The 27,710-nt window shown below is 41.8% G+C and overlaps 1 protein-coding gene across 5 annotated transcripts in view; it reads right to left on the bottom strand.

Moving 5' to 3' along the window:
• Positions 1 to 454: 454 nt before the first annotated feature.
• POMT2 (protein O-mannosyltransferase 2) overlaps positions 455 to 27,710 on the bottom strand; it is a 29,794-nt gene continuing 2,538 nt past the window's right edge. For 2 of the 5 annotated variants that reach the window (XM_075753802.1, XM_075753804.1), the window contains exons 4-21: positions 26,591 to 26,699; positions 25,652 to 25,760; positions 23,856 to 24,015; positions 21,259 to 21,365; positions 20,182 to 20,264; positions 19,240 to 19,349; positions 17,076 to 17,142; positions 16,090 to 16,162; positions 14,434 to 14,512; positions 13,523 to 13,674; positions 11,684 to 11,775; positions 10,515 to 10,591; positions 9,265 to 9,336; positions 8,995 to 9,054; positions 8,676 to 8,781; positions 6,921 to 7,061; positions 6,174 to 6,288; positions 455 to 5,618 (exon numbers count right to left, since the gene is read on the bottom strand). In XM_075753802.1, coding sequence (XP_075609917.1) covers positions 5,513 to 5,618; positions 6,174 to 6,288; positions 6,921 to 7,061; positions 8,676 to 8,781; positions 8,995 to 9,054; positions 9,265 to 9,336; positions 10,515 to 10,591; positions 11,684 to 11,775; positions 13,523 to 13,674; positions 14,434 to 14,512; positions 16,090 to 16,162; positions 17,076 to 17,142; positions 19,240 to 19,349; positions 20,182 to 20,264; positions 21,259 to 21,365; positions 23,856 to 24,015; positions 25,652 to 25,760; positions 26,591 to 26,699 — 1,818 coding nt within the window. In that variant the 3' untranslated portion in view covers positions 455 to 5,512. Of the gene's footprint in view, positions 5,619 to 6,173; positions 6,289 to 6,920; positions 7,062 to 8,670; positions 8,782 to 8,994; positions 9,055 to 9,264; positions 9,337 to 10,514; positions 10,592 to 11,683; positions 11,776 to 13,522; positions 13,675 to 14,433; positions 14,513 to 16,089; positions 16,163 to 17,075; positions 17,143 to 19,239; positions 19,350 to 20,181; positions 20,265 to 21,258; positions 21,366 to 23,855; positions 24,016 to 25,651; positions 25,761 to 26,590; positions 26,700 to 27,710 lie in introns of those variants that run through there. The other 3 variants (XM_075753803.1, XR_012835618.1, XM_075753805.1) reach the window with 3 other exon arrangements.

Here is a 27,710-nt window from a genome sequence, read left to right as displayed (position 1 = left end):
ACTATACATTCAAAATAAGAATGACTTACAGAAAAACGTTGGGTTCCTGAATAAAGTGCTTGATCTGTCAAGTGGAGCATTCATAGGCAACGTACCAGAAGCTTGTTGAATATACCCGTTAAACCTGACATATTATACACATTTACAATTTAACACATCTTTAATGTGGAGAAATAAACCCACTTCAACAGACAGCACTTTATTCTCATCCAAATGTACCAGTTTCACTTCTGTTGTGCTTATCAGCACATTGCTTGGACTGTGGTAAAACCCAACCTCCTGGAACTGCAGTCCAGTAACATTTGCATGCTAAAAGGTGATGTAGATCACCATTGTCATAGGTCATACCCTCCAATGGGTCCATTTAAAGTTCATGTTGCTACTTTAAGCATGCACGTGAGGGAAAGTGGAAAAAACCCACCCCACCTCAAGATCTAGACACAAAAGAGAATGCTTGAAAGAAGAGGTATTTATTACAAAATTAAATTCCAAATTCTACCTCATTTTCCATGATCTCCTGTACAAAATACATTTATAGCTCAAGGGAACACTCTCCCATCCACACTGTATGGTGCAGAAATCACACCTTAGAAGAATTAGAAGACATTCAGTTCATGGATAGATGCATGCACACACACGCACAGCATTAGTAAAAGGTTCAGAATATAGGACAGAATAACAGAACCACCCCTCTCACTGCTGCTCCAAAGTCTCGCTCAGTCAGGGGCAAGTTCTCCAAGGATGGTTCTAAACAGTGCCTCTTGTAAAACACAATAAACTCACTTGGCAAAGTTTGAGGACCAATTACAAATTCAGCAGGGGTGGCTTCTGTGCTAGCATGTCCCCTACCTCAGCCTATGATGGTATGTCATAGGTATGTCCCCTACCTATGATTTTTGACAATCATAGCCCTTGACATTCAAGTAAAGAGCATAAGGGAGTTAAAAAAGTAAAACAACTCACAACCAACCATGCAACCAAGGTCTTGGTACTTTAAAGAAGACAGAGACAATTTTCAGTCCTGACTGCTTGCAGCCCACAGCCCCCCAAAGAGACCAAGTATGCTAGGGAGGTGGTGTTCTTATCTTCAGCCTTCCTTTCCCAGCAGGAAAGAGCCATATGATGTTCTAACAGTCCACATATTCTTGCTTGCATGACACATGCTTGCTAATGTGTGGGAGCACCACTTAGCCCCAAGAGGGGTCACTTGCTGTAAGGGGGTGGGGAGGGGGGAGAAGAAAAATCTTACCTATATTCCCCAGCTGGCAGAAGCACAGGGCATCACTAAGATTTTCACATTGCCAGCAGGATCCTGAGAGAAGGAAATGGTGTTATAATGGTACTTGTGCACAGAGTGCCAACCCAGAGGGTAACTAAAATGGGCACGGCCTCTGGAAGGGAAGCTCCTAAGTGTGGCAACGGAGAATTTCAGGTAAACGCCTGTGTTTCCATGTTGGCAGCTGGTTCACTCTCAAGTTCTTTGAGAAAAAGATTCTCAGAGGGATAGAGGAGGGACAGAGGGACAGGAGGGAACTGTCAAATAACACATTTGTTTACCTTTCCGTAACAAGATTCTGGTTTTGCTCTCAGTGCATGTGACAGGTATTCATCCACTTGGGACACTACGAGGTGTCTTGTCCTACCCCTTGTTCAGGCACCCGTAAGAAATTGATGTACAGCCTAAAAATTGGAGGAGAAGCAAAGACACGTCCTGCACTTCGGGCATACTTGAAAAAGGAGAAGGAAGGAGGGAGATATAAAAAGGTAGATCCTATCAATGCCCTTCGTGCATTAATGAGCCCCTCCAATCAAGATACAAAAAGAAAACTCTCTGCAGACAAGAGAGTGGTGGTGGCTTTCCCACCTACAGAGCCGCAAATAATGCCAGTAAGCAGTGCGTGACACGAAGTCCTCCATCTGGACCAAAGTCAACAACCTTGCCACAGGAATCTCCATTCAAATCCTCCTCAGTCACATCTGTGTCTCATAGCAGTAGTCCAGTTCCTGGAAACAGGCCAGTCCCTGCTGCTGGAATAGGTGGGTACACATAGGTGTCCTGAAGCGACTGTTAGCAGAAACCTTTTAAGATGGATAGATTGTCTAGGATGAAGCTAGATGAGCCTAGAGGCCTTCTATCTATCCTCAAAAGACTGAAGAGGTGAAAATAGAGTTTACACATAAAAAAGAACTTGAAGCAGGGAACCTGGCAGCCTGCAGCTTTTTGTGATTTGAATCCACGGATACAGTTTGATGAAATACTTTGCCAGTGATAAAAGCAGCCATGTCAAGCAAAGTTCAAAGAGAGCAGCTGCTCCAGAGAACAGCATCTTCTGGCCTCGGAAAGCACCATTAGCTATTTTCCACATGACTGGGGAAGAGAACTAATAAGCAGATCTCAAAATGAACCTGAACTCATTCCACAAGCACAAATGAGAAAATTGAAGCAGCCCTAATTCCATTCAGAAAGCAAAGAGTGCCCTGCACACATTGCCTCACATCTGTACCACTTGGACATTTTAAGTTAGAGTCAGTGAAGGAATCCTAATTATTATATTTTATTGACCTCAAAGTATTGGGTACTGTTATCTTCCAGCTACGGCCTGACAGGTTTTGTTTTGAGAAGCAAATATTGAAGATCAAATTCTAACTAAAATAATTTTTTTGGTATTTTTCTATTGAAAAAACAGAGCAACATCAATTTACACTTAACTTGAAAACTCAACCCTTGGAGTCCAGAGGGTACAGATGAAATGTCCGCCCTCTAGTCTTCAAATGCAGACCTCTTAATGCATTTAAGTCCAGAATAAATTTTTTTAAAAATAATAAAAAATAAAAAAGATTCTGCTGGAGGTTGCTCCCTCTTGTGGAATAGCTAGATTTTTTTCACTGTATGCCTCTATCCCCTTACCAGCACCTAAGGTCTAAGAAATAGATTAGTTTCAATGCTAATCAAGTGCTCTCAGAGGGTTTCTGAAATGGCAGTCCTAAAGAAAAATAAACCTCTCTCTGTATTGAAACAGAAGCTGGGCTTGTGCATAGGAAGGTGGGATGAGAGCATGACATTTGCCACCTTCAGCCGTCCAAACTACACCCAAAAGATTATTAGCAATAAAGGGCAGAAGGGTCCCTGGCCAAGGAACACACTGGCTCATTTTCCTCAGACAGTTTCTACAAAGCTGAGCCCTTCATAACTGAAGTATTTGAAGTTACTGAGTTGATTTTTGTTTTCCCACAGATTTAAGCTTTTGAATAGAGTTAGAAACTGTCCCTCCAAAACATCCACAAGTTTCTTAGTTTTTTGTTGTTGTTAGTGTTAAGGGCAAGTATGTGATCGTATGAGCTGGAAAAAACCCCGCACTTGAAATCATAGCTTTTATCAGCTCTTCTGGCAACCCCTCCCCATAGCAATAGGACTACCTTAGAGAAAGCTCAGGATATATTCAGGATAGCAAGGCTTTAAGCCGATAATCTCACCAAGAGGAGGAGACGCTGAATCACATCGCTACAAAGGCAGCACTTACACTGCTGCCTGCCATGTTGTCAACAGTTAACAATTCACAGCTGCTGTCAGATCAAGCAGGATCTGAAGAAGTTTGCAGCCTTCTCCCTCATCCTTCTTGCCTATATATCACTTCTGCAAACCCCTGGCTCATGCAGGTGGGAGCACTTCCTGCAATAGCAAGTGGAAAAGAATCATCAAACCCAGTAGCTAATTAGTGCAATGACTTCCCACCATGTATTACCAGCAGGTGATTAACTCAAAACCTTTAGAATCAAAAGCATAGGTTCATACCATCTGAGTTAGTGTCTGTAGGAGTCAATTTCTGGAGAGAGACGTGACATACCAAGCCAGACCCTTACAATAGCAAGCAGCTGCTTTACTGAACAATGTTATGGATCTCTATTAAAGAGGAACAAAACCAAGTCTGACTGGAGTCTCAGTCCCACCCCCAGAACAACTATGCTAATGCAGCCCTTCTGTGTTATAGAAAATATGTTCGAATTCAAGGTTTGGTAAGAAATGAATGCACAATTCATGATTAAAGACAGGCACGCTCACCTGCTGCTCTCCCTGTACCTGTAATTTTGATGCAAGGCTGAGAAGCAGAGAAAGAACTCTGAAATGAAAGGCTTGATTTCCTTGAAACATACACAAAAGAGTTTTGGAAATATTACTTTGAGACAGGAACACAGCTGGGGTCTAAGTGTCATTCATGTTGGATGCTACAAGGTAGAAACCTTGAACTGTGACAAGAAATTGAGATTGGGTGAAAAGTAGGAGATGGAATAAAAGGAACATTTACAAAAATAGACCTAACACAGGAGAAAGGCACCTGATAAATAGAATTCTGCTTTCTTGGAAGGGGTGGATTCAACATCCAATGGCTCTTGACACTTAACAGACAAAGAATTTTTGCCTGGCCTCACATTTCCTTCAATACAGTAATCTGATGTTCAGCCATCTATGAGAGGGAACTTGCTCAATAATGGAATACAGTGAGCAGACACCATGGCACTGACAGCCAGTTCTGCAGATGCCACATTCATTAAGATGAAGCCTTCCCCCTAAAAGCACAGGTACTGGCACTGAAATAGCTAGGATCAAAAGATGAATGACAGCTATCTGTAAGATTTCCAAGCTATCATTTTAGTCTCCAGCACACCCCCGAGAAACTGGTCTTCACAGCATACTGGGGCAGAAAACAAATCACCTGCTATTTCCACTGTAATTTCCTTCGCAGTTTCAGCCAGAAATGCGAAGAAACTACAAAGCACCGAGCTGGAACAGTCTGGCTCTGAGCACAGGTCTGCTAGGTGATTGTTATAAATGATTAAAGGTGACCAGAAAGCAAGGCAGTATACAGGGGTAAATGATCTCCATCTCCTCTGTCTGCAGAGGGTCTGGGAGACAGGCAAGGCACAGTGGCTCAGGAGATTTCAAGCAGACCCCTTTCAGTCAGACTCTAAAAATTCAGGGTCAGAACAAAAAAAACACGGACAGCCAGGGCAGGGTAAAATGGAGGTCCTCAGATACTGATATGAAGCTTTCAAAATCCTCACCATAAGAAAGGCTGTTAATCATGATAAAAATCCTAAAGTCTCAGACACTGTCTGGCTCAAACTGTAACAGTGCTTAGATTATCACACACGCACACACACACGTGAACATGCAACTACACACAGCCTCCAACTTGTACTAGTCTGCTGGAATGCCACGTCTGTTTGACTGATATATATTGCTCAGAAGAATTGAGATTTAAGCAGCCAGTTGTCCAGAATACAACCTAAGGATTCAGGACATCAGTCTTTTTAAGAGGACCTTCTCATGGTCATCCTCTGCATCTTCCAATGCAGGCAGTGCAAACAAATGCCAAAGCAACAGGGCTACAGTACCCAGAGTTCTCCAGAGAGGGCATTTTACAGTCACATGTCTCCAAAGCACCAGAATCAGCCTGACATGCAGCAGATCTCATGCTTCTCATCCGCTCTTCCCAGGCTCCCTTTGCTGGCTCTAGAACTCCCAGGAGTCCATCCACCGGAGCCCTGCCATGGGGCTGCTAGGGTCAGAGGCCATGGGTCCTATCATCCCGTAGGACAGAGGATGGAAGAGGTAGAAGCTGTGGAAAGAAATCAAGTGCCCATCAGGGACTGCATAGGTTTCCATCTCAAGAACATTACGTCAGATTAGCCCATACAGATGTCCAATGGGAACCTTCATTTTTGGGCAGCTCTAAGCTCCATTGAGGACCTTCTAATCTCTGCTGAACACAATATATAAGTAGTACACAATTTTATCACAGGTGGTATTTTCTTTTACAAAGCAACAGCTTTGGAGAAAAGCCAGCTGACAAAACCCACAGCAATGAAGAATTTGCCTGTATTTGAGGGATCTGGCACCATCTAGCATAGGGACTAGAATCAGAAACTGTGGGTTTGGAAGAGAACAGAATATTCATGCTGGGATAAAAGAAAGATTCCCTGCAATGGAAAGATGTTTTATAACACATTACTGTGACACAGATGCTGAATCTAATAAAATTGATGGCTTGATGATGTCTGACAAGTTCAGCAGAAAAGAGAGACAAAAGCCAAGGATAATTAACAGGTAGTAAGATTTCCATTGAGACAGTGACTGTCACACATTCAGGAAAAGTTCAGCTTCCAGCACTCACCTGTACGTGATGAGCAGGACCAGTGTCAGGAACCCCCCTCTGTATACTTTTCTAGCTGTAGTGCTGGGTGACAAGAACCCAGCACAGAACTTCAGTAGTGCATCCCAGGTGATTCCTAGGAGAAGGAAGAGGTAGAAGTCAGGAGCAACATAGAGGCCAAAGAACAGAGCTGCTACATTCAGCCATAGGCTGGGCTGACAAAACTCTGTTAACAGCAGAAGACCTTGTCAATCTTTAAATTCATTTACCTTGATAACCTTCAAAACCATAGGGATTGTTTTGTATCAGCAGAAGGTTCTTTTTTCCTACCTTTCTATTTGAATAAATGCAAAAGAGGATCTGGGCCCCAGCATGCTAACTAAGTTGGTACAAAATCAGAGGAAAAAATACCATGACTGTATTTTAAATAGACATGACAGAAAAAGTGGAGGCAGCAAACAAAGGGAAGTAACTTGTACGAAAGTATATATAAGAACAGTGACACAGCAGAGAATAGGAATCACATCTCTAAATTTAAATGCCCTAAGCACTAGACATGTCTGCCTCTTCAGGGTGGTAACAAAGCAGAGCCAAATTGTCTGTCAAGCTGCTTCATGAAAAACCATTTTGAATTAGTCAGTTTTCAAGCACTTTGCACAAGCAAGGAGTAAACCTATAAAAAACCATATTGTTCAGTCTGAAAAAGTTTTATTTAACAGAATGTCCCCTGTTTCCCTCCCTTGTCTTCTCCCAGACTCTAGTATTTACCTGTCAACATGCTGGAAAAAAGCATGGCAGGAAAGTAGTGGTGAAAGTAGAGAACTCGGCCCATCATAAAAAAAGGGAAGTAATGAAGAAGCCAGCCCAGCGTGATTTGCCCTCCACCACGTAGCACGACTCTGGACAGTTCTAGAACACAAATAAACAGACTTCAGCAGAGAAAAACTCAACTACAGTTCCTATTTGCAAGCCTTATCACAGTAAGTAAACTCAACAGGAATGATCTTCACAGAAGTCGTATGCTGGTCTGAAATTGCTCCAAGCCTCTGCAACATCCTAGCTGCATTCTTTACAAACATACCAACATTTTTCAGGGAAATAGTTATCACAAAAGATATACAAAGATGTAAGTCTCAAGAGACTGCCAGAAGATTGACCGTGCTCTACGTTAAGACTGAACTTGCAGTTTCTCAGGACATCCATCAGACAATTAGGTCATTCCAGTTTCTGATGTTTTTATTCTCTCTGTAAGAAGACTACAAGCCATGCAGGTGATCACTTTGCCAGCCTTTCCTGGAAAGAAATGTTGCCTAGCTTCTAGAGCCTGGGGAAGGGACTGAGAGCTCTGGTGTCTGCATGCAGCTTTAGCCAATAGCTTACTGTGTAATTGAATAGTTTCACACTACATTTTAGAATTCACTTTCCACAAACAGATGTACAAAATGAAGCAACCGTTAATGTAAACCATTCGGTCAAAGTGTGACTTATCAGTGTTTATGAAAAGCTCTGTAACCTTGGCATGGGACATAATAAAGGATCATTGCATCTCTTGCATTTGTCATTTGCTTTGCATAAACATCAGGAAACATTTCTCAAAACATGCTTTTAAGGTCCTGCAAAAGACATTTAAGAAAAGGAAGCCTATTATCAGAAACTTATGGGGGGTAAGTATCTCTACTAGAAAAAAACATCTTGGAAGCCTGCAAAGCCAAACAAGCTAAAAACCACAGGACCAGTAGATCTCTGCATCAGGAAGGTTTCTCTTACACACATTTTATCACCTTCTCCTACTGATATGTCCAGATCAAATACAGCCTTTCCAACAGATACACATCTGGTCATTTCTGAGCTGCAGTAATCAATGAGAGCAACTGTGGCCAGCATGTTGGCTCCTGACCAGTTCATAAGCAACTCCCATGCTAGGCTGGACGATCACCTGCAAAGCAGAGCCAGCACGTGAGCTACTAATCCAAGCCCTTGTCTCCTGCAAGAAAACAAGGTAGCAAAAGCCTAGTGAGACTCCTATCTTTGGATCACCTTAAGATGCCAGCCTATATCCAGAACAGCCCTGTAATCTCCAGCAAAGGAGGGGTAAGACTTTTGAGGAGCCACTGCTCACATCTCCTGCCTGTGAGTCACTCCAAAGCTCTTCTCTTTGGCTAAGTAGGTCTCTCAGGGCCCTTGTTGACTTGAGGATTTCTGATCAAGTCTTATGGGCTTCAGAAATTTGGCAACTCATTGGGAATGGTATGCCATACAAAAAGAGAGTAATTATTTCTAGTATGGAAACGTTTGTTAACAGTTACATTGTTCAGTGCTATGCTTTCAAAGCACTATACAGCTTAGTGTTTTGTACATACAGCTGCCTTGAGTGCATTTTGTTTAACCTCCAGGGTTTTAATACAATATAAAAAAAAGATTTTTTTAATACAGGAGTTCCAAGATGAGCTTTTCTGTATTGGGAAATGAGGATGTTATAATAGGGATTCTATAGTGCAGGTAGGATAGAAAGACTGACCTCACCTTTGAGTTCAGTTGTCAGTTGGACACCTCTCTTCAAGGCCACTGCAGTGGAAACTGCTATCAGAAGATATAAACCAATAGTGACCAGATTTAGCCACCAAATCACCTACACAGGAAAAAAAAAAAGAAAGATTTGGGACTTTAGGCTGGACATGCGCATGTGAGAAGAAATGAAAAGCTACATGCAGGCCTAAGAGTACCATGAGAGAGACAGTCCAAAAGGAGGAGGAAGAGGAAGAGAATCATTGTCACTGGCAGAAGCAAGAGTAAGCTAAAATTTGCTAAAGACATTGGCTTGGAACCTCCCACTCCAACTTACCGGGTTTCCCAGCAAATAAACCCGATAATCGGTTTCATTGACACCAGAAAAACGCAGGCCCTGAGGAAACAGACCAAAAGGGAGTAAAATGGGTTTGCATCAATCCAGTTTGTATTTTGTACAGTGTCAGAGGTGAGATAAATTCCCATCCATGCAGCTCAGGTGCTACAAAATAAAGCTGACATCATCTTCAATGCAATTAAGAGATGCTATGCTTCAAAAAATACAGCAAAAGCACTTGAAAACATGAAGGTGGATTGATCAATATACCTGGTAGTTGATGGGCCAGTGCCAAGGTTTGGATGTAACTTCATTGTCCTTTGGTTTGAGGCCGCTGTTTCCCTACAGATAAATCAAGATAAAATTTAAATGAGGAAGCAGTCATGCTGCAAAGCCTGCCCAAAAACATCTGAGTACACAAACACACATGAATACTCTTCCTGAGTAAAGGTTGCTTTCTGACTACATAAACACATCATCTTCCGGAGACGGCCACAATGAGGACAATGAATGTTTTAATATTATTGTGCAAATGAAAATGTTCTTTGGGTACTGTTATAGCAGTATTCTCTCGCTACTCTTCTGTAGCTTTTCTGTCATTGAGGACATATGTTGCATAAGCAAGACCTTTGTTCATTAAGGGACTACTTCAACAGGTTTCCCTTCACTCTGAAATAAAAGCCTCAGAAAGATTATTTCCATGGAAACTCATGCAGGTGCTTCCTTACCTGAGACAGCATTATCACTGGTTGCCATGGAAATGCTTAGCATTAACAATAATTTGCTTGACTACCTTCTTTCTTTTAAGAGTCTGAGAAGAGCTTTACAAACAGTAGCAAATAAAACCTTAGACTTCCTTCTCAAAATAGTAACTTCTCATACTTCAGATGAAGGATTGAGGAGCTGAAAGCAGAATGGCTGTGGCTAAGAGCACAAAGAACAATCGTGGGGAAAGACAACCAGAGGAGTTACCCCGAAAAAATTAAATCCAGCCTTTTTTTGCCCCCCCTCTTTTTTTTTTTTTTAACATTCAGGGATAAAACAGGGAAGAGGAAAGCAGAAAACAGGGCACCTTGATGAACTTCAAAAAATCAGAAGTTTTCCATTTCAGTTCAAAAATTTATTGTTCTCTTAAGTGTCTGTTTATCTAATTTTCCTGACTCTGACCACAGAGTCACCTACCTCACGAATACTAATTTAACTTTAAAACCTTCCAGTAGGGTAGGAAAAATTTTCAACTGTCTTTTACAGAAGCAAATTTCAGCAGTGGAGGGATTACATAACTAGGCTGTTGCTAGATCACACCAACAGAGTCAGACATCAAGCCCAAGGCTTCCAAACTTTCAGAAGATTTAGCTGCAAGACCACCCCTTTTTCTAAGTATAAATTCAAGTAGGTTGCTGGGGTATGTAAATTCTGCCCTAGCTTGCAGCCATCACCCAGATATCTCAAAAAATGTTATTTCTTTTTGATGCAAGAGAGAGAAGGAAAATGATAATCTAGAATTAATGATATCCTACCCGAATCATAACCATGTGGGATTCTAGCAGCATTTCTGCAAAAGAGGGCTTCAGAACATCCAGGCTGATATTGGGCACTTTAGAAAAAGAGAGAAAAATAGATTAGAAGTATGTATGGTTTACTTTTATTTGCCTCTTCCATAATAAACTAAACTCTCTCTTCCCGTGACCAATCTGCTTCTAGCACCTCTTTTAGTTCCCTACGTGATTCATTCATATTCTACACACAGAGGCTTGCAGTCAAAAGAATTCCCCAGTGAATTTCACAACTGATGCACTCCTAGATTTCCTCCTTTACTTCCAGGAGCAAAAGAAATAGATAAAAAGCCATGAAATAAACAGATTTGTATTTCTAGCTGAAATTAGAGACATATTGTTCATAGGCTGCTGTTTATCTCTAAATGAGCCATGAGTGTGAGAATTGAAAATGCATTACTACAGAAGAGGAAATTCTACCAAGTCAACAGAGCAGGATTCTTTTCCTTTGGTTTGCATACAGTCGCCCTGAAAGGATGAAGAACACTAGGGTTTGTTAGTAACTCAGAGCTCAGCCTAAGTCATCTGCAATTCATGCGATGAAAATCATATTGAATAATTCAGGCCAAATGAGGCTGTGACACATATCTAACTCCTGGATGAGGCTGCAAGGCCCATCTGTCATTATTGGCAAACTTATTGCTCTTCCCAGCCTCTGTCACACTTCTATCCATTACTTGATAGCACTGCAAAGTCATTATTTAGCATGCCTTCCTGTCAGAAAAGGAAGAAGTTACACCAGACAGGGTGGACCCTACCTTTTTTAAAAAAAAAAAAAAAAAATCACTGAAATATACATGACATACTCATTCCGTATGTTGTACAGCCTGTACTGCAGTGCCTATAAAACTTCCCACTTTTGTTATCCATGAAGATCTCAAAATCCTTAAAAAAGTCTTTATCCTTCCACTACACTTGAAGCATTATCACCAGTTTACAGTACAAACAGTGAAGTAGAAAAAGGCTATGCATGTCTGAACAACTGGCCAAGTTCAGCCAGTTTGCACTTGAGCTGAGAAAAAACACACAAATTCCAAACCCTGAATGCTGGTTCTTGCCATCTGACTGCTCATCCCATCCTTTAAGAGCAAGCCAAGATGCACCCTCAAAGGAAAGGGAAATAAATGACTTACACTTAGGGTTGATATGATCTTCAAAGTTCCAGAGGGAATTGGGACTCTCCTTCAGGTATGGTGTGCAGGTGACTTCCACTTGTTCCCAGCCCCTGAGGAACAGCAGAACAGTTAGCTACCACCCCACAAAAGATCACTCAGTATTTCTAGTTCACATCTAATTTTGTCCCCATTTAGCTTCACACTTTCCCATAATACTTACTATACCACTCAACCTCATCAGCTGCATTCTTACATACTCTTACATGCTCTAAGCACCACACAGAAACCAAAACAGATTTGCAAGTTAACCAACATCAAAATTCTACCAAAAATTTGAATCACATTTCTAAATTTAGGGCATCTAAACTAAAAAACCCTAGGCCCATAAATAAGCAGCGTGATTTTTGGAGATAATGAATCTTGACAACTAGAGACTACTTCAAGTCAACCCTTACAGTCTCTCCAGAAGAAAATCACCACCGTTACTTTAAGTCAATCCACACCTACAGCAACTGTATTACAGGAACAAAAGAATGACTTTAGAGGATCCCACCAAGTGTTCATTTAGTCTGTCACCCTATTTCTAGCAGGTCACATCAAACACTTTGGGAGAAAGTGTATCAGACCCTGCAGTAATGTGACAGATTAATAAGGAATTTTCTACCAATCACCACTTAGCAGGCTTAACTCCACTAACTAATTAATTCCATTAATTAATCACCACTTAATTCGCTGAAGGACAGTGATTACTCCCCTTTAAATTCCTAAAAAAATATATATATAAAAATCCAATATACTTTTAATCATCCTTATTTGCAGTTAACAAGTATCTTTTCCCCTTGGCTCTTAATGTCATCAATGTTTTGTGGCAATAACTTCCATTCACAGGGTAAGTTTGCATTAGGGTGGGAAAAATCCCTCTTTCTTGAATGCTGTTGACAGAGGCAGTGATTTATTTTTTAAAACCAATCACATAATTTACCCATGAGCCCAGTTTTACTGGTAAAAGCCTAAATGTCACTTGCATGCCTGACCAAGCAGTCACCAGAGGTATCTGCCTGCGCTCACTATGATTCTGCACCCATGAGATTCCTGAGAAGCCCTATTTACCATAACACAGTGAAGGGAAAGCTAAGCTAGCAGTAACGGAGGCTGCTCTGGAAGCAGAAGCAACATGACCGCACAGCCTGCTGCTTCAGGTTCCATGTTAGCATCCACACAGTACAGCTTTGCTGATACAGCAGCTTGCTTGGCACTAGTCTGGCTGTCTCTGCATATACCTCATTTTAATGATGGGGATATATAATCCAAGGACATATTAAATCACAACCGCTGCTAATAGCAGCTTGTTATAGTTGCCCTCGCTTCAGATGCTGCATACAAAAAATGGCAGAAGGTCTTCCAACCACAAAAGAAACTAAAACCAATAAAAAGACATTTGGAGGATTATGGAGAATTGCATGAACTGCCCCAGTTTCTAGCAATTTTTGTGAACCCCAAGGATAAAATGGGCTTTGAAGAACACATCTGTCATCCCCTCCTGGACTTACCAGATGACAAAATCTATGCCTATGCTGATCCTGGATCTCTTAGTAAGGGATATTATTTTTCAGAGCCGCATACCTTTGCTGTAACAGACTGCATAACCTTAACCCAGATCTTCCCCTCTGCTTATATTTTTAGTACCTGCTAGTTACTTTTTTATTCTTTTAAAGATAAAGAAATGGAGGAAATGTGGTTATTGCTTAGTTTAACCCCACTTAGGTTATTGCTTAGTTAATTGCTTAGTATCACTGAGCAAAAGAACATGTCAGCTCAAGGCCTTGCAGGGGTGGAGGGGGATTACAAACTATTTACCATTTTGGCAGAGTCTTTCCAGAAGAGCCCAATATACACCCTGTGGCCACGTGGGTTAGCCGGACCTGACTCCGTAGGACTTTGATGAGTTTCCCAGCCTTTCTGCCCACCACTTCAATCCGCCAGAAATCATTGGAGTCTCCTGTTCCATTCTATCATGCAAACATACCATAGGCAAAAAAACCAAACAACCAAACAAAAAACGAAAAAGAAAAAACCCCACCAACTGGAAGACATACAGGACTGAAGCACTGCAAATAAGAATTTCTGAAACTCAAATGGTGGTAGAGCTAAACAAAGGACCCCTAGGCTACCCTTGCTCAGACTTCACTGAAGAGATGCCCCATCAGGCAGAGATGATTTTAGGCATGAGCAACTACTCACGAACACATTTCTATCTTGCCATCCTTAATTTTTTTTGCTTCCAATTCATACTTGGCTGTGGCTCAGAGTTTCATTTTAAACAGGGGTAACTTGGCTGCTTCACAGAGGGGTTTAGGCAACAGGCCCTTGCGTTTGGAAATTCAGCCCTCAAAGCAGATTTCATTTTCGTGATTCAAAATTCTGTCATCATTCTGTCAAAAAAGGCACTTGTCTATGTGACAAGGCCAAATACATAAAATAATACTTGCCAGAGCAACTTCAAGGTTGCTCAGACTGGCATTTATGGAGTTCAACGCTGCCAAAGATAGACTGGCAGTAAAAGCTTAAGTTATTTTCTTGTCTGTGTTCACATTAAATAGACCTTAAATACAGATAAGCTATTTCATAGTAAATCAGTTTTTCCTCCACTATGATAGCTGCACATCTATCACCTTGGCTAACAAACTAAAAAAGCAAGAATAAACTCCCTTGGCATGGTATGAACTCTCCCCAAAAGGAGCTTTTGTTTCATTTTGCCATTCACTTACTATTCCATAGCCAGTGACCTGAAAATGCTTCCTTGTCAGGGGAGCCTCGTGCTGGTGACTGTGAAGATTTCTAGAAGTTCTGAAATGAAATTAAAAGTCAAACCTTGGCGTTTTTTTATGTCTCAGTCAATTTGTGAGAAGAACTTTGGCTTGAGCCACTCTGAGAGCTGTCAGCGCTTTGACCACTGAATTCCAGCCAAGGGCAGGGCAGGATGCAGCCTTAAAGGTGATGGGGGCCATGAAGTGAAACAGCTGCTTCCCACCGTGCTCTGAGCTTATGCCACACTGGGCAGTGCTGGAAAGGGAGCACAGCATAAATAAATCCAGTTCTCTAGCTATATCCACCAGTTTCAAGTGGAAAAGACATTGTTTTGGGTTTTTTTGGTATATTAAGAGCAAAGGTGGAAGTAACAGTCCTGCTTTTGCAAGAAGCAAAGCAAGATCCTGACCTCTCCTGATTAGCAGTTTTGTTTTTGAGGGGAAAGATTGTACCATTTAGTCAGGCACAGATTTACTGGGGGGGGGGGGAAGCAGTGGCCCCCATCAGCACCAGCTGTACGTCGTGCAGGCAAACAGCCTCCCACCCTAGCAGGGGCTGCTAACTGGGGCAACCAGAAAAACCTGGCCCTATCCTAGTCAGTCCTTGGTAAAAATCAGACAATGAACCACCCCCGCCAACAACACAGCTGCATCCAGCCCAGCCTTGTCCACACAGAAACCCTCTGCCCACGCTGGATGAGGTTCGTACACAAGGAGACAAGAGCCATCTGCAGGATCTTTTCCACAGCGCTGCAGTTTCACCTCCCATTCCACAGACCTAATCGGTATTGCCTAATCAAAATTTTATCACTTTCATTATCAAATATTTGGTAGCAAGACCCAAAATTCAAGGCACTTTTTTTTTTTTAATCTTCAAATCATTTTGGAAATCTAAGCAATGATTTGTGAACAGGCAATATTGAATGCAATATGACACGATTTCCACGCTCACAAGTTTAGAGCTTCTGTTAAGAAATCAAAGCTGCAACAGCACAGAGCATTGACTAGATGCTCTGTGTCTAGATGTCAGCACAGTGACATCAGACTAGATTAAGATTAAATATCAAGTCACTAGCATTCCCCTGCTTCCTCTCAGGTATTCCCTGCAGAGAGGGAAGGCACCAGCCGACATTTTCGTTAAACGTGTTTCACTGCTGTGATCTCAGTGCTGTTAAGACCTTCAGCCGGTGGATGCTGCCTGTGCACGTAGGAGTACACCGACACTTGCAGTAGACTGACAAAAACCCCACACTATTTGCCTAGAAAACTCAGAGTGGGGACAAGCAACAGAATGAGGGTTTTGAAATTGCTTCTTTGCAGAAGAGTTACCCTTAACATTGCACCTCACACAGCCAAACAAACCCCTCTGCTGTTTACCTAAGTATTTCTAATGAAGTTGTGTGGTTCTCTTAAAAGTTTCCCAGCTAACAGACACCCTTCAAAAATAAACCATAGAAGAAAAACTCCACAAACTCCACACTGAAGCTGCAGATACACAGACACCTCTGTCACACAGCCCACTTGTGTTGGCCTAACCGTGTAGTCTCCAGCAGGATAAATCTCCCACCAATTCTTTTCAATCACACGATCCCTTGGAATCCCAGAAATCAGCCTTACTCTTTATGTTCCAGACGAATAATATCTCCATGCCTCACAAACTCCACAGGGCTTGAGGGGTCTGACAGATCTGCTGAATGAAGGCAAACTAGTCATATCAATGCACTGACAAACATATCAGGGTCTTAGAAAGTTTCTTGGGAATGCTCATGCCTCAAGCAGCCAATACAAGGCAAACTAATTTGTGTCAGCTCTAAGCCTGGTGTAAACCACTGCTCTAGTTTAAAGACAAGCCCTGAGGGCTACTCCAAAAGAACATGGGCCCAAGCAGCACATACTACCCTTAAATAAAGAGGATGCCTGGTCAGGTTAACTGAACACCAAAACTATATATACGTATATATACACACACACATATATATATGTATTTCGTGAACTATAAAATTACTCTTGCAACACTGATTATAATTTTGTCTTATCTAAGTTATTTGCATTGTTTGTTATTTAGACAGTTCTTGTAATTTTTATATACACATGCTGCAGGCGAAGAAAGGAAACTCTGCCAGACCAAATATGCCTCAGCTACACTGTATGGTATTCTAAAACAACAGAAGTATGTAGAAACCATAGATCTTCACGTTCAGTACTCAATCTTGTCCCAAGCAAACATCCATGCAAATCAGTTGAACACAATCTATCTGAACCTATCAGGACCCAACTTCTCCAGGACCCATAGCCACAATAACAGATTCCACAAAATACTGAGTTCAGATTAATTTCCTCTCTTATTTGCAGCCCTATGCAGATGAAAAGTTGTCAATGCAACCTTCAGCTGAGAAAAGCTTATTTCAGCTGTACAATCTAGAGAAAAAACAAAACCACAGTATACACAAACAGCACTAATCAAGATGGAGCCAGATTCCCCTCATCCTTCCTCCTCTCCCCCTCATATCCATAAAGGATACTTTGCCCTGGAGGGAAGTCAGAATATTTAAGTGAAAAACTGAAGTAGCAGTTACAAAAGGCACTTTACTGGTATTTATTACCTGTGTCTGAATCATGTTTCTTTATAATCCACAGGTTATTCAAATCTTTATGTAAGTAGGCAGTGACCTGAAAGCACAGGATAAATTATTTTACCAAACAAGAAAAAAAGCTGGTGATAGCAGACACACATTCACCAGCAAATTGAAGTCCCAAATGAATGTATCAGTAACACAGAAATCCTGGGATGACTTTTATGATAGTGCCCTGGGAAAGTCAGTTACTGGCCACTCCTTAATCCAGATCACACCTTTTATTCAGCATATAGCTGTACATTCAGGAGCACTACACGTAATGGTGGTTCACACGCATCATGAATAACAGCCTCCAACCATGCAGCTTGACCTCCTCTCACCCTGCTTCAGGGGCTCCTTCTATGATAACAGGGTATCCAAACCTGAACTTTTTGAATAATCACTGATCAGTACCAGAACCAAGAGACGGAAACACCGCTGGCTTTACTGACAGGCACTGGTAGAGATTTATGTTGACAGGCTGCCTGTGACAACCATAATACTTCAGCCAAAAGATCCAGGCATGATAAGAAGGATTCAGGGATCAACTGTTAAAGCCACACATGCCACCCAGCTAATCCTTACCAGCCTGCTCAGACACAGAGAGTAATCCTCCTACTGGTACCATGGGCAGGGCAGACCATCTGGCCCCAAGGTGCTGCTCCTGAGGGCAACCTTCCCAAGCAGCATGAGGAACTGCACCCACTTTGTTCATTCTCCTCTTCCAGCAGCACCAAGCCTTGCTCTGTGGGACCCTAGAACAGTCCCAGACCTGTGCCTCCCACTCAGGTGGGAGCAGATGGCCCAGCAGGTGGGTGAGAGGCAGAACATACAGGAGTGTCTGAGGGTGGGGACAAAGGGAGAGGTGGAACCTCATATTTGAGGTTATATCATCAAGAGAGGAGGGAAAGCAAGAAGCAGAGAGATCACTGTCTCCATCTTTTCCTCCCTAAATCTCCTCTAAGTTCTAAATTCCCTTCCCCTCTCCACAGCCCCCAAACTGTTCAAGCCCCCTACCCATGTCCTAGTTCCAGGGTAGGGAGCACAGAGATTTGGGGGGGGGGGGGGAATCTCCACCCTTTCCCACTTACCCTTAAGGAAACTCCCATCAGCATCCTCTCCAAATACCCTTTCCCTGCTTTCAGTGTCATAAAGTATGCTCTGCACTTGAATTTTGCCTATCCTTGAGCCAGTTTTGGTATGACATCTCCATCTATGCTAATAAACATCAATGTCACATGACAGTATTAGAATTTTTGGTTGAGGAGGACAGCAGGAATAGAAGATTGAGGCAAAGTTTTAATTTCTGAAAACTTCTTCCTCACCACAGAGACTGAAGGGAGTTAAAAAACAAACACTTGTTTTTCTCTGGCAACTGTCTTTCAAGGATCTCAGAACAATTTTTAGACACTAACATGCATATTGCAAAATACATCTTGGGAAAGCTGCAGAAGCTGCAAAGATTTGTGGAGCTTGATGATGATGGACAAAAATAAGAAATTAATTTTTGTACTACTTAATCAGCGATAGTTACATGATTTCTGATTTTTACTTTGACTTATTGATTAATCATTTAATCAGGAGCTCTTAGAGAGCTCAGACAGTTTAATTACAGCTAGCTTGCAAATATACAGATACCTAATTTAATGAGCAAAGCCTTACAAATTCTTCAGTGACAGATGAGGAAAGCAAGGCACAAAAGGGGAGTAATTCATGTAAGGTCAGAGGCCAGTGGCAGGAGCGAAAAACAACACACAGCAGCCCTATTCTGTTGCTTTTAAAACACAGCAACGAAACTTGTAAGATAATGCATTTGGTTTAAACATAAGTTTTACAGCCTTCCTTGAGGTAACAACAGCACTTTCATTATGGAAGATTATTTTTAAGTTCTCTTGGCCTCCATCTATGGAGGGTGGTCTTGCCACTATAACGAACCCTTGTTACTGTAAGTCACCTCTCTGGTACAATGTGGTAGGGTGTTTTCAAGCACCCTTTTTACTCAGACTTCCAAGCCAAGTGCACAGCTGCGGCACAGAGAGAAACAGACGTAGCTGTGCACACATAGCTCCTGTCACAACAGCACCTAACGCTAAGCGCAGTGGGAGCGAGTCAATGGTTGTAGGCAGAGGCAGTACTACCACAGCACACTAACCTGCTGCTGGCGAGCCCCAATGCCCTCCGGGTAGAGGTGCCAGTGGGAGTGCAGGTATCCCCCTGCCATCCGAAGGTTCTTCATTGTGACCACAGACCCATATGCCAGGTCTACATGGGAAGGAAGGAGGAAAAAAGGCATAAGGCAACTGTCGTATAACTATCTCCCCCAGCTAGTCTGCAATTACTCCGATTAGGCATGCATTCTCCTGCTTTGTTTTGATGAAAGCTCATTTCCTGTTTGACACATTACTCCACACAGCTCATTGCAAGCTTGTCTTCCATCCCCAACCATGATTCAGTAAAACTGTTACATAACATTTGGCTGAAACACTGAAAATTCTCCCACCTAGTTTTAACATAAACAGAAGCGCTAGTTCTTTTGTATGTCATTTCAGTAATGAGATGTTTGAGATAGCTTTCCATTAAGAGTATATGGTCACATTAAAACATGATCAAGTTTGAAAAGCATGGGACTGCTTTGAAGCACTCCACCTACAGCAATATAAGAGGGAAGGGAGGCAAGCTCAGCTATGGGAGAGTGGAGCTGATACCCTGGCTTCAGACAGCTTCCTTCACAGCCTCCCAACACAAGCGGGAGGAGTCTTGGAGAAGTGACCCGATTCTCTCCCAGTAGCAGCTCTGGAGCAGGGAATAGCCAGAGAAAAGCTGAAGTAATCAGAAAACTAAACCATATTAAAGGCTTAGCAGTCCCTAGCCAACCTGAGGATTAGGGAACGACCACAGAGCCATCCTTCCCCTAAATTCATATGCGGGCTTGAATACAACACAGGGGCATGCTGTGTCACAGAGGGACAGCATGGATCTGATCATGAAGGCATGATCTGCACTGTCCTGCATTGACCCACAGGAGAGGCTGGTTTTATTTAAACCCTCACGTACATCAAAACACTCAAAGCTGTTTATTCCTTTGGACACTCACGCTCTGGAACAGAGACATTATGAAGATTGTTCCCGATCAGCTGGGACTGAAACGCTGAACTGAAGAAACCATCCCCAGGACCACTACAAAAGAGACCAAAGAATGTGACAATTCAAAGTCTGGCAAAACAGGCATACAAAGCTCTATCATGCATTACCAAATTGTTTTTACAAAAGGAAGAAGACAAAAACCAGACGTGACATCAGGAGAAGAATGACTGCAGTTCCCTTAGATGCACACACCTCTAATGTTGTGAATCACAGCAGATAGAGACAGTCTTGCAGGAAATTGTCCAGAGCTGCAAGGACCTGAGGTCACAAAAATGTACACAAAGCACCATCAACTATCTTTGGAGGTGTTCTTATGACAAATAAGCTGACCCACTGTTAGGTTAGATGTAACAAAGTCTTTGTGGCTCTTTAAGTCTCATTTCTGCTAAGAGGGTAGTGGTAAGATCAGTTGACAAACTGAAAAACAACAGATTTAATTTTGGTTTTGGTTGGGTTTTTTTTTAATGGTAAAATACTTATTCACCTCATCTCTTAATGCTAGCATATGGAAAAACATTACTTGGCCATTTTACAAGTTGTTGTGTTCTTTCCACATAAAAAATATCACTTGGTTACAAGCATTCAGAGAAAAGTCCTCCCTTTGGGCACACTCAGACAGTTTGGGGGTTTTTTTGTTGTTGTTGTTTTGGGTTTTTTTAATCATGGCCAAAGCATTTTTTCAGGAATGCAATGCCTTTTTTAAAAAAAAAAAATTACAAAAACAAAAATAAAAGGAATGGAGTTGAGACATTTTCAGGTCCAGGAAAGAAAGGAGGAAAAAAAAGGAGACAGAGTTTGGTTAGGATACTTGCTTGGCATTTCAGAAAGTCTTAATCTCAAATTCAGTTTCACTCCAAGCTTGGCCAGGGCCTTTCTCTAAAAACAATACAGGAGTCTGGGATGGGAATTAAAGACACAGCTTGTGGCTGTGCTTCTGACAGTGGAAATGGAGAACTCCATAATCAATAGCCTTTAATTCAAAGCAAAGACAAGTGATTCTTTGTCTGGAGAAAACATTGTGAAATACCTTTTATTTAATACTGTAAAATGAACAGCAAACATAGCCGCGTAGAGCGCAAGCGGGAGCAGGATGAGGCAGAGTACACGAGCCAGTAAATGCTTCCCAAACATGACCTGTAACAAACACAACCTGGATCAAACAGTGCAGCTGCAGAAACAACCCCACTCTTTATCTCAGAGGACTCTGAGCAGCGGTCCTATAGCAGAAGCCTACCATACAAGTAAGCCCAGCAGGGTGCAAAGTTACCTCAAAAAGGCCTAGGGAGCAGTAAAAGCTTAGGCAGACCTTGTTGTGCATCTCCAAAAGCTGGAGCACCTTGAAATTTCAGGGTCTTGGGAGGAAGACAAAAAACAGGCAATAGGAGGGCTTAACTTTCAAAAGCCTTGGGCATGCCTAACTTTGGCAAAGGAGGTTGGGCAACTCCCATTTGACAATACTTTGAAAACAAGGACCTTAACATTGATTTATCAGAGCGGTACACATCTTGAGACCTAGATATACTGCATTCACAGAAACCAGCTCACTTAGCAAGGATGCTTTCACACTGCAACTTCTGTTGCCGGTCCTCAGCCAAAAGTTCCAGAAAAATCAGCAGGAAAACCTGTGAGTGTTTCTAGCTGCCTCAACACAAAAGCAGAGCATTTTATTTAAATCCCTTGGAAAGGTGGTTTGTACACAGATGCCCAAGATGCAATTACATATTCACATCCTACTGACACTGCTGGTAGCAGAGTAAGTAATCTAAAATACTGGGTGGGTAATGAACAGCTGTGGGAGAAGAAAACACCTTAAGTAGCAAAAATTGTTTGCTAAATGTCCGCATCTAACTTCAAAGTGGATGAAGGCAGATGTACTATGCTATCTTCCATATTTTTTTTTACATGGTGCCTATCATATAATCATTAAGCAAATCATCCTCCATCCCTTAATAGCAGATCCAAAGATTTCAGAAGTAATGGAAAAAGAGCTGAACACAGTACAAAACTAAGAACTTACTGAAGTCAACAAAGGAAACAGTTGCTCAGCTCAAGTACTTAAGCAGAACACTTAATAACCACCAGGCACTTGGAAAAATGCTGATTGATGGTACATAACCAAATTTACACAGCAGAGAGGCATATGAACTAATTTTCAGTTCCCTGCTTCAATGACCACAATATGCTTCAATCTTTGTGTAAAGGTTTTGCTTAACTACAGACTTCAATAAAACATCAAAAGAGAAAATGCGCATGAAGGACAGCATTGAGAAAATCAGAACGGTGGACCAAAATAAGCTGAGGATTCTAAAAGATCAAATTAGTCCCCAAAACCTTGCATGTAAATAATCACGAGTAGTTTCCTAACAAATGCAGAGATATGTTATTCAGGCTTTCAGGGGTTTAATCCTCACTTGTTTTTTTCCCTTCCTCAAGTACCAAGGTTGCCATAGTTAGTTATTCAGAAAGCATCTACTTTCTGGAGTAAATTTCTTTACGTATTCTAACACACAGGGGCTTGCTGCCTTTGCTGCCAGCGGCACAAATGAAATCACTATGCAGCCGTCTGCTGGCACAAAGCTTAGACATGATGGATTTGTTCCATTTCAAATGCAATTAACTGACTTTGCTCAAGAAGTGCTTCTCCGGAGCTGGAACATTGCATCTTTGCAGCCCATATTAACTCACATTAATCAGAGAAAACAAATCACACAGCAGGAACAGAAAAAGTCCCCCAAAACCCCCACTGTTTATGAGACAAACTGGACAAAAACAGTAAGTGAAAGATATAGAATTTTCAAGCTGCAGAAGAGGCTGAGACAAGAGGAGAACTGAACACCTTTTAAAAGATGTGCTTGAAGAATTTGTTTTCCTGCTGGTTGCAAGACAGAAAATGGTACATCAAGGTATTTCTCCAAATATTAGATTTCACCGTCCCCAAATATAAAATGCAATATATTAGAACATGGCACCCAAACACACTAGCAAATTTCTTAGAGCTTATAAGAACAAAATGTGTGTGAAATTGAGCAGGCTATGGCTGCCTTCATCCTCAGGACTGCCTATGGAGACTGCAAGTTGCAGAGCATGCCTATGAATCATGATGGAATACAGCACGCTACTGCTATGCGGCCTGTGCCCCCATACTCTCGCGAAGCACAGCCTGAGTTTGTGTCGCTTATGCAAACTAGGTGCTGCAAGACACGCCTGTCTGCGAGGTAGCACGTACTCCTCAGAAGGTCACATAACAGCATTGGACAACATCTCGCTTTGGGCCATTGTACAGCCATTCCCAATGAGCATTTTTAACCTAGCCTGAAAGAAAATTCATCCAACTGGAAAGGTAATAGTTGTTCCCGAGAAAAGACAACCACCTTTCTGCTGTGCTCTTATGACATTATATCCTGCTGACATATGTGGGGGTTTTTAAACATATGGCAATAGTTTTTCCATTGTACCTTCATCTTTAATCATCATCATCCACCTCAGATGCCCCTGTTTGCTGCAGACAGAGTATCAGTGTTTGGCTAGTTCCATAGCTGTCGTAACTAGCAGAATTACAAAGGTAAAAGAAAGCAAAACAAAAGAAAGCAACCCTTAATGCAAAGAACAGTTTTTGACACTCACCAGTGACAGGCTGAGGTTCCCCAGCAAGTCCCATAAGTCATAGATTGTGTTCAGGCCAACCAAGAGGACTACAAAAAGGCCAACAAACTTTACCCCCATTGCTCCAGCAAGGTTCACACCAGTCAGACTCAGCCAGAACCACCAGGAGGCAGAAAACGGCCTATGAGACAGACAGAGCAGGCCAGTAAATAAGTAATGGCTATTTGAATGGGCATCTGCAATCAGGAAAACAAGCAGAAAATTGGCTACCCCACAAAATTACATTCCATCTTTTTCCCAGGAAACCATGAGGTTCATTAATTTTAGAACGATGCAAGGATCCTGATACAGACTTCAGAAGGGCCCAACATTTAAGCCTGGGCAGCCCTAGATCTCCCCTTTAAGGAAGGGAACATAGACACCATGTATAAGCTAAAATTCTAGTGTGAAGAAAGCCCAACATATGGAAGGTCTGAAAACAGAAACAGGACTTTTGCTCCATAAAATGCAAACTTACATCTCTCAGAAAGCTAAGGACATGGGGGAGAGCAGGAGAAAAAGAACAGCTACTGTTTTCTAAAGTAGGAAGGCCATAGTGGAAAACATCTACCCACAGCACAAACAAAAGCTCCAGCAAAAAGCAAACAAATTACAAACTAAAGTAAAATTGAACCACACAGAAAATATGAGAAAAGATGACAGCAGAATTTAAAATCCTTTTCATACTGACTCCTGATGCCTTGATGCTTGTATTTTGGCTAGACAAAATCCCCATGATCTGCTAAGCAACACAATAGCTAGAGCCAGCTTTTAATTTGCATAAAATCAACTAGCTTGAAAACAGGATTAACTCAAAGACATGAGAAATAAGTTCAGGTTAAGGCACACAGAGCTAATCAAACATTGCCCTGTAACTTAGTGCTTGCATTCCCTGGGGTGTGTGTCGTAGACAAGGATCGTCCCACATGATGCTGCAGGCTGCATTTTAGCCATGTGTGCTGCAGTCAGGTTAAGATTGATATGATTAGTTCCTTTCATGAAACAAAAATTGCTCATATATAACAAAGCATTCTAAGCTTTTATGTCTTTGAATTCTGGATGCACTGTCAGGAAACTATGTACAGCCCAGCCACAAAGCAGCCTTTTGACGTATCCAAACACCTGTAAATCACTATCCCCCTCTGGATGGGTCTATAGCAAATATCCTGAGCAACTTAACTGCTTTATTCAGAAACATCCTGGCTATATTACTCTCAAATTTTTGGTACCAATTTCTCTAAACCCAACAAATTACACTATTTACCTCACCTAGCAGGATTTTATAAGTGCTTATAGGATTACAGTCACAGGTAAGCTGTGTTTCTCCAGCCTGGAGGCAAAGCAACTGGTTCAAGATAACAAATTAATATTTTTGCAATCAAGGAGCAAAGCCTTGAACAGGCTCCAACTATCCTTCATTCCTCCTTCACTGACCTACAACGCCCTATACTAGCTTTCTAAGTTTTAAAAAGCTTTAACCTTCATTTTCAAGATTTGCAGTTCCATAAACACTAGTTCTGCTGAAATTTCCTTTCATGTTAAATTAACCTATTTAAATCTCTCTGTTTTCCCCAGCCACCATACTATCTCCCTAGTTTCACAAACCCTCATGCTAAAAATTTCTCTCCCCTACCATGAGCCATTTTCACCTCCAAATTTCCTGAAACAACCTCATCTCAGCCATTCACCAGACCACCAAGTGGTAGACATGTTCTAGTACTTTACCTGTGTAAAAGTCGAGTACCTACAGTTTAAGAAAATTACCATCTTTATCTTACCTATCTGCACAGCTGTTACATTTTACCATACTCAGAACAGCTCCCATGAGGAAGAACATCAGAATGGGGTCCAGCAGAATGTATTGGGACAAAGTAATACAGCCCGTATCTGTAAACAGATGCACAACAATGTGAGAAAGGCTTACGGTTCCAAAGTGAATCTAAGATTGCAGGAAGCCAATTTCCTCAGGCAAGACAAGGGAAACAAGGGAAATTTTAGAAACAGAAGCAGATCAGAACATTTCAACTTCTACAAAACCTCACAAAACCCAGGCAGTACAACAGTATCTGTTAAACACCATTTGGGAGGTGCTGCTAACATATTCAGATGGCAAGCGTTACAGAGAGCAATGATCTACCTACTAAGGCACCAGCATGTTGCCAAAGGATGCTAGAGGAGAAGTCATCTTTCAGATGTTACCCATAAAAAATGAATACGACTTGGATATTTTAAGTCTCCATGCCTCAATATCTGTGTCCTCACAAAACCCCAATTTGGGTAACTCCATTTGCAATGTTAATTTCTCTACTTGGCTCAATTCAACAAGGAACTTCATTCATCTCTTACTGTGAACTCTTCCACAGTAATGCAGTAGGCTGTTAAATGCCTCTATAATTCATATGGGAGACATCAATATTTCACTAGTGGGCAAAATCATTCCTGATGATCCATCTTATAAAAATTCTTAAAATTGAGGTGAAATGTAATCCAGCGCTGTGGTTATGTGCATAACAAATACCTATGAACTAAACAAGAATGTAAAATTCTCAAGGGGACCACCAATTAAAAAGCCTCTACATATAAAGTAGAATTACTTTGCTTTCGGGAACCTCCCTCATTAACCCCAATATCGCCTTGCTAGGTAACACACGATGATCCAGAAATTATATTCTCTGAAAAATTAACCTGTTCAATTTTGCTGTAGCAGGAACACCTACCAAAAATAAGTATGAAAGCTGCGAGTAAGGCTGCTGGCAGGGACTTTGACAGTTCCAACACTATGAGGTAGGCGAAGGGAACCAGGCAGGAGCCAAGGAACGCACAGAACTGCAGCAAAAGATGATCACAGGAGCAGTTATAGCCCCCCCAAGGTGAACATGCACCCACACCCTTTCCCTTCCTTCATCTTCCACACCTACCAACAACAGATGCTGCAGTAGCTGAACTGTCTCACTAAGAACATTAGACAAAGGCCAAACGAACAAAGGTACTGTTCAGAAAAGGACAGCTGCTTACTCTGTTCTGTCGTCTCTAGAGGTGTCAGTAACAACACTCAAGTCATTCTGTTGCTAGACTACACCAGATATTCATAAAAAGATATGTCAAGTAGGTGCACTACACATCCACCATACTCAACTTATTTTAACAAGATATTATTATATGAAATTTAAGAACAAAATACACCTGTACCTTACATCTTTAGTAGATCAGTATCACCTGCCCTACACAAATGAGACTGAGGATAGAGGAGGAAAAACAGAAATCAAAACAAAAGAAAGCAACATCACAGTAAAATGTGCTCTTTTCCATGTCTGGTTCTAGCACTTCTCCCACGTTTGGCTCAGGGGAATCTAGAACCATGAATTGCTGGAGACCCGGAAAGTAAACCAAGAAAATACACCCTCCCAATTTTTAATCTTTCTTTCTAGGCACTAGCAATTGGCCACTGTTTCTTTTTTTGGCTGGTGTTATCTGCTGTCAGTTTTACCGCTCTTGGTCTTCCTAGATAGCAGTACAGCCAGGCTTTTAGACAGAATACCACTCTGAATAGCAATTTCACACACTCCCCCATCAGCTTACTCAGCTCAGTGTCACTGGTGGTTGCAAACTGCAGGTGGCAGTGGATGATTCTGGCTTTTTGACATCCTTGGCTCTCCAGCAGAGCAGCCAGGCGCAATGGAGTGAGCAGAAGCCCAAGCTCAGCAATGTTCCCTTTGCAGAACAGGCAAGATATCTGTTCCACTCAAGAGTGTAGTCCCACTAATTACTAGCAAGGATTGGCCTCAATAATCACCTTACTTTCTTATTGGCCTCTCACAGCGAGACATTAAGACTTAT

This window comes from Balearica regulorum, chromosome 5, assembly GCF_011004875.1.
Source record: "Balearica regulorum gibbericeps isolate bBalReg1 chromosome 5, bBalReg1.pri, whole genome shotgun sequence".
Taxonomy (NCBI): domain Eukaryota; kingdom Metazoa; phylum Chordata; class Aves; order Gruiformes; family Gruidae; genus Balearica; species Balearica regulorum.
This window is presented reverse-complemented; position numbering and strand designations above follow the sequence as displayed.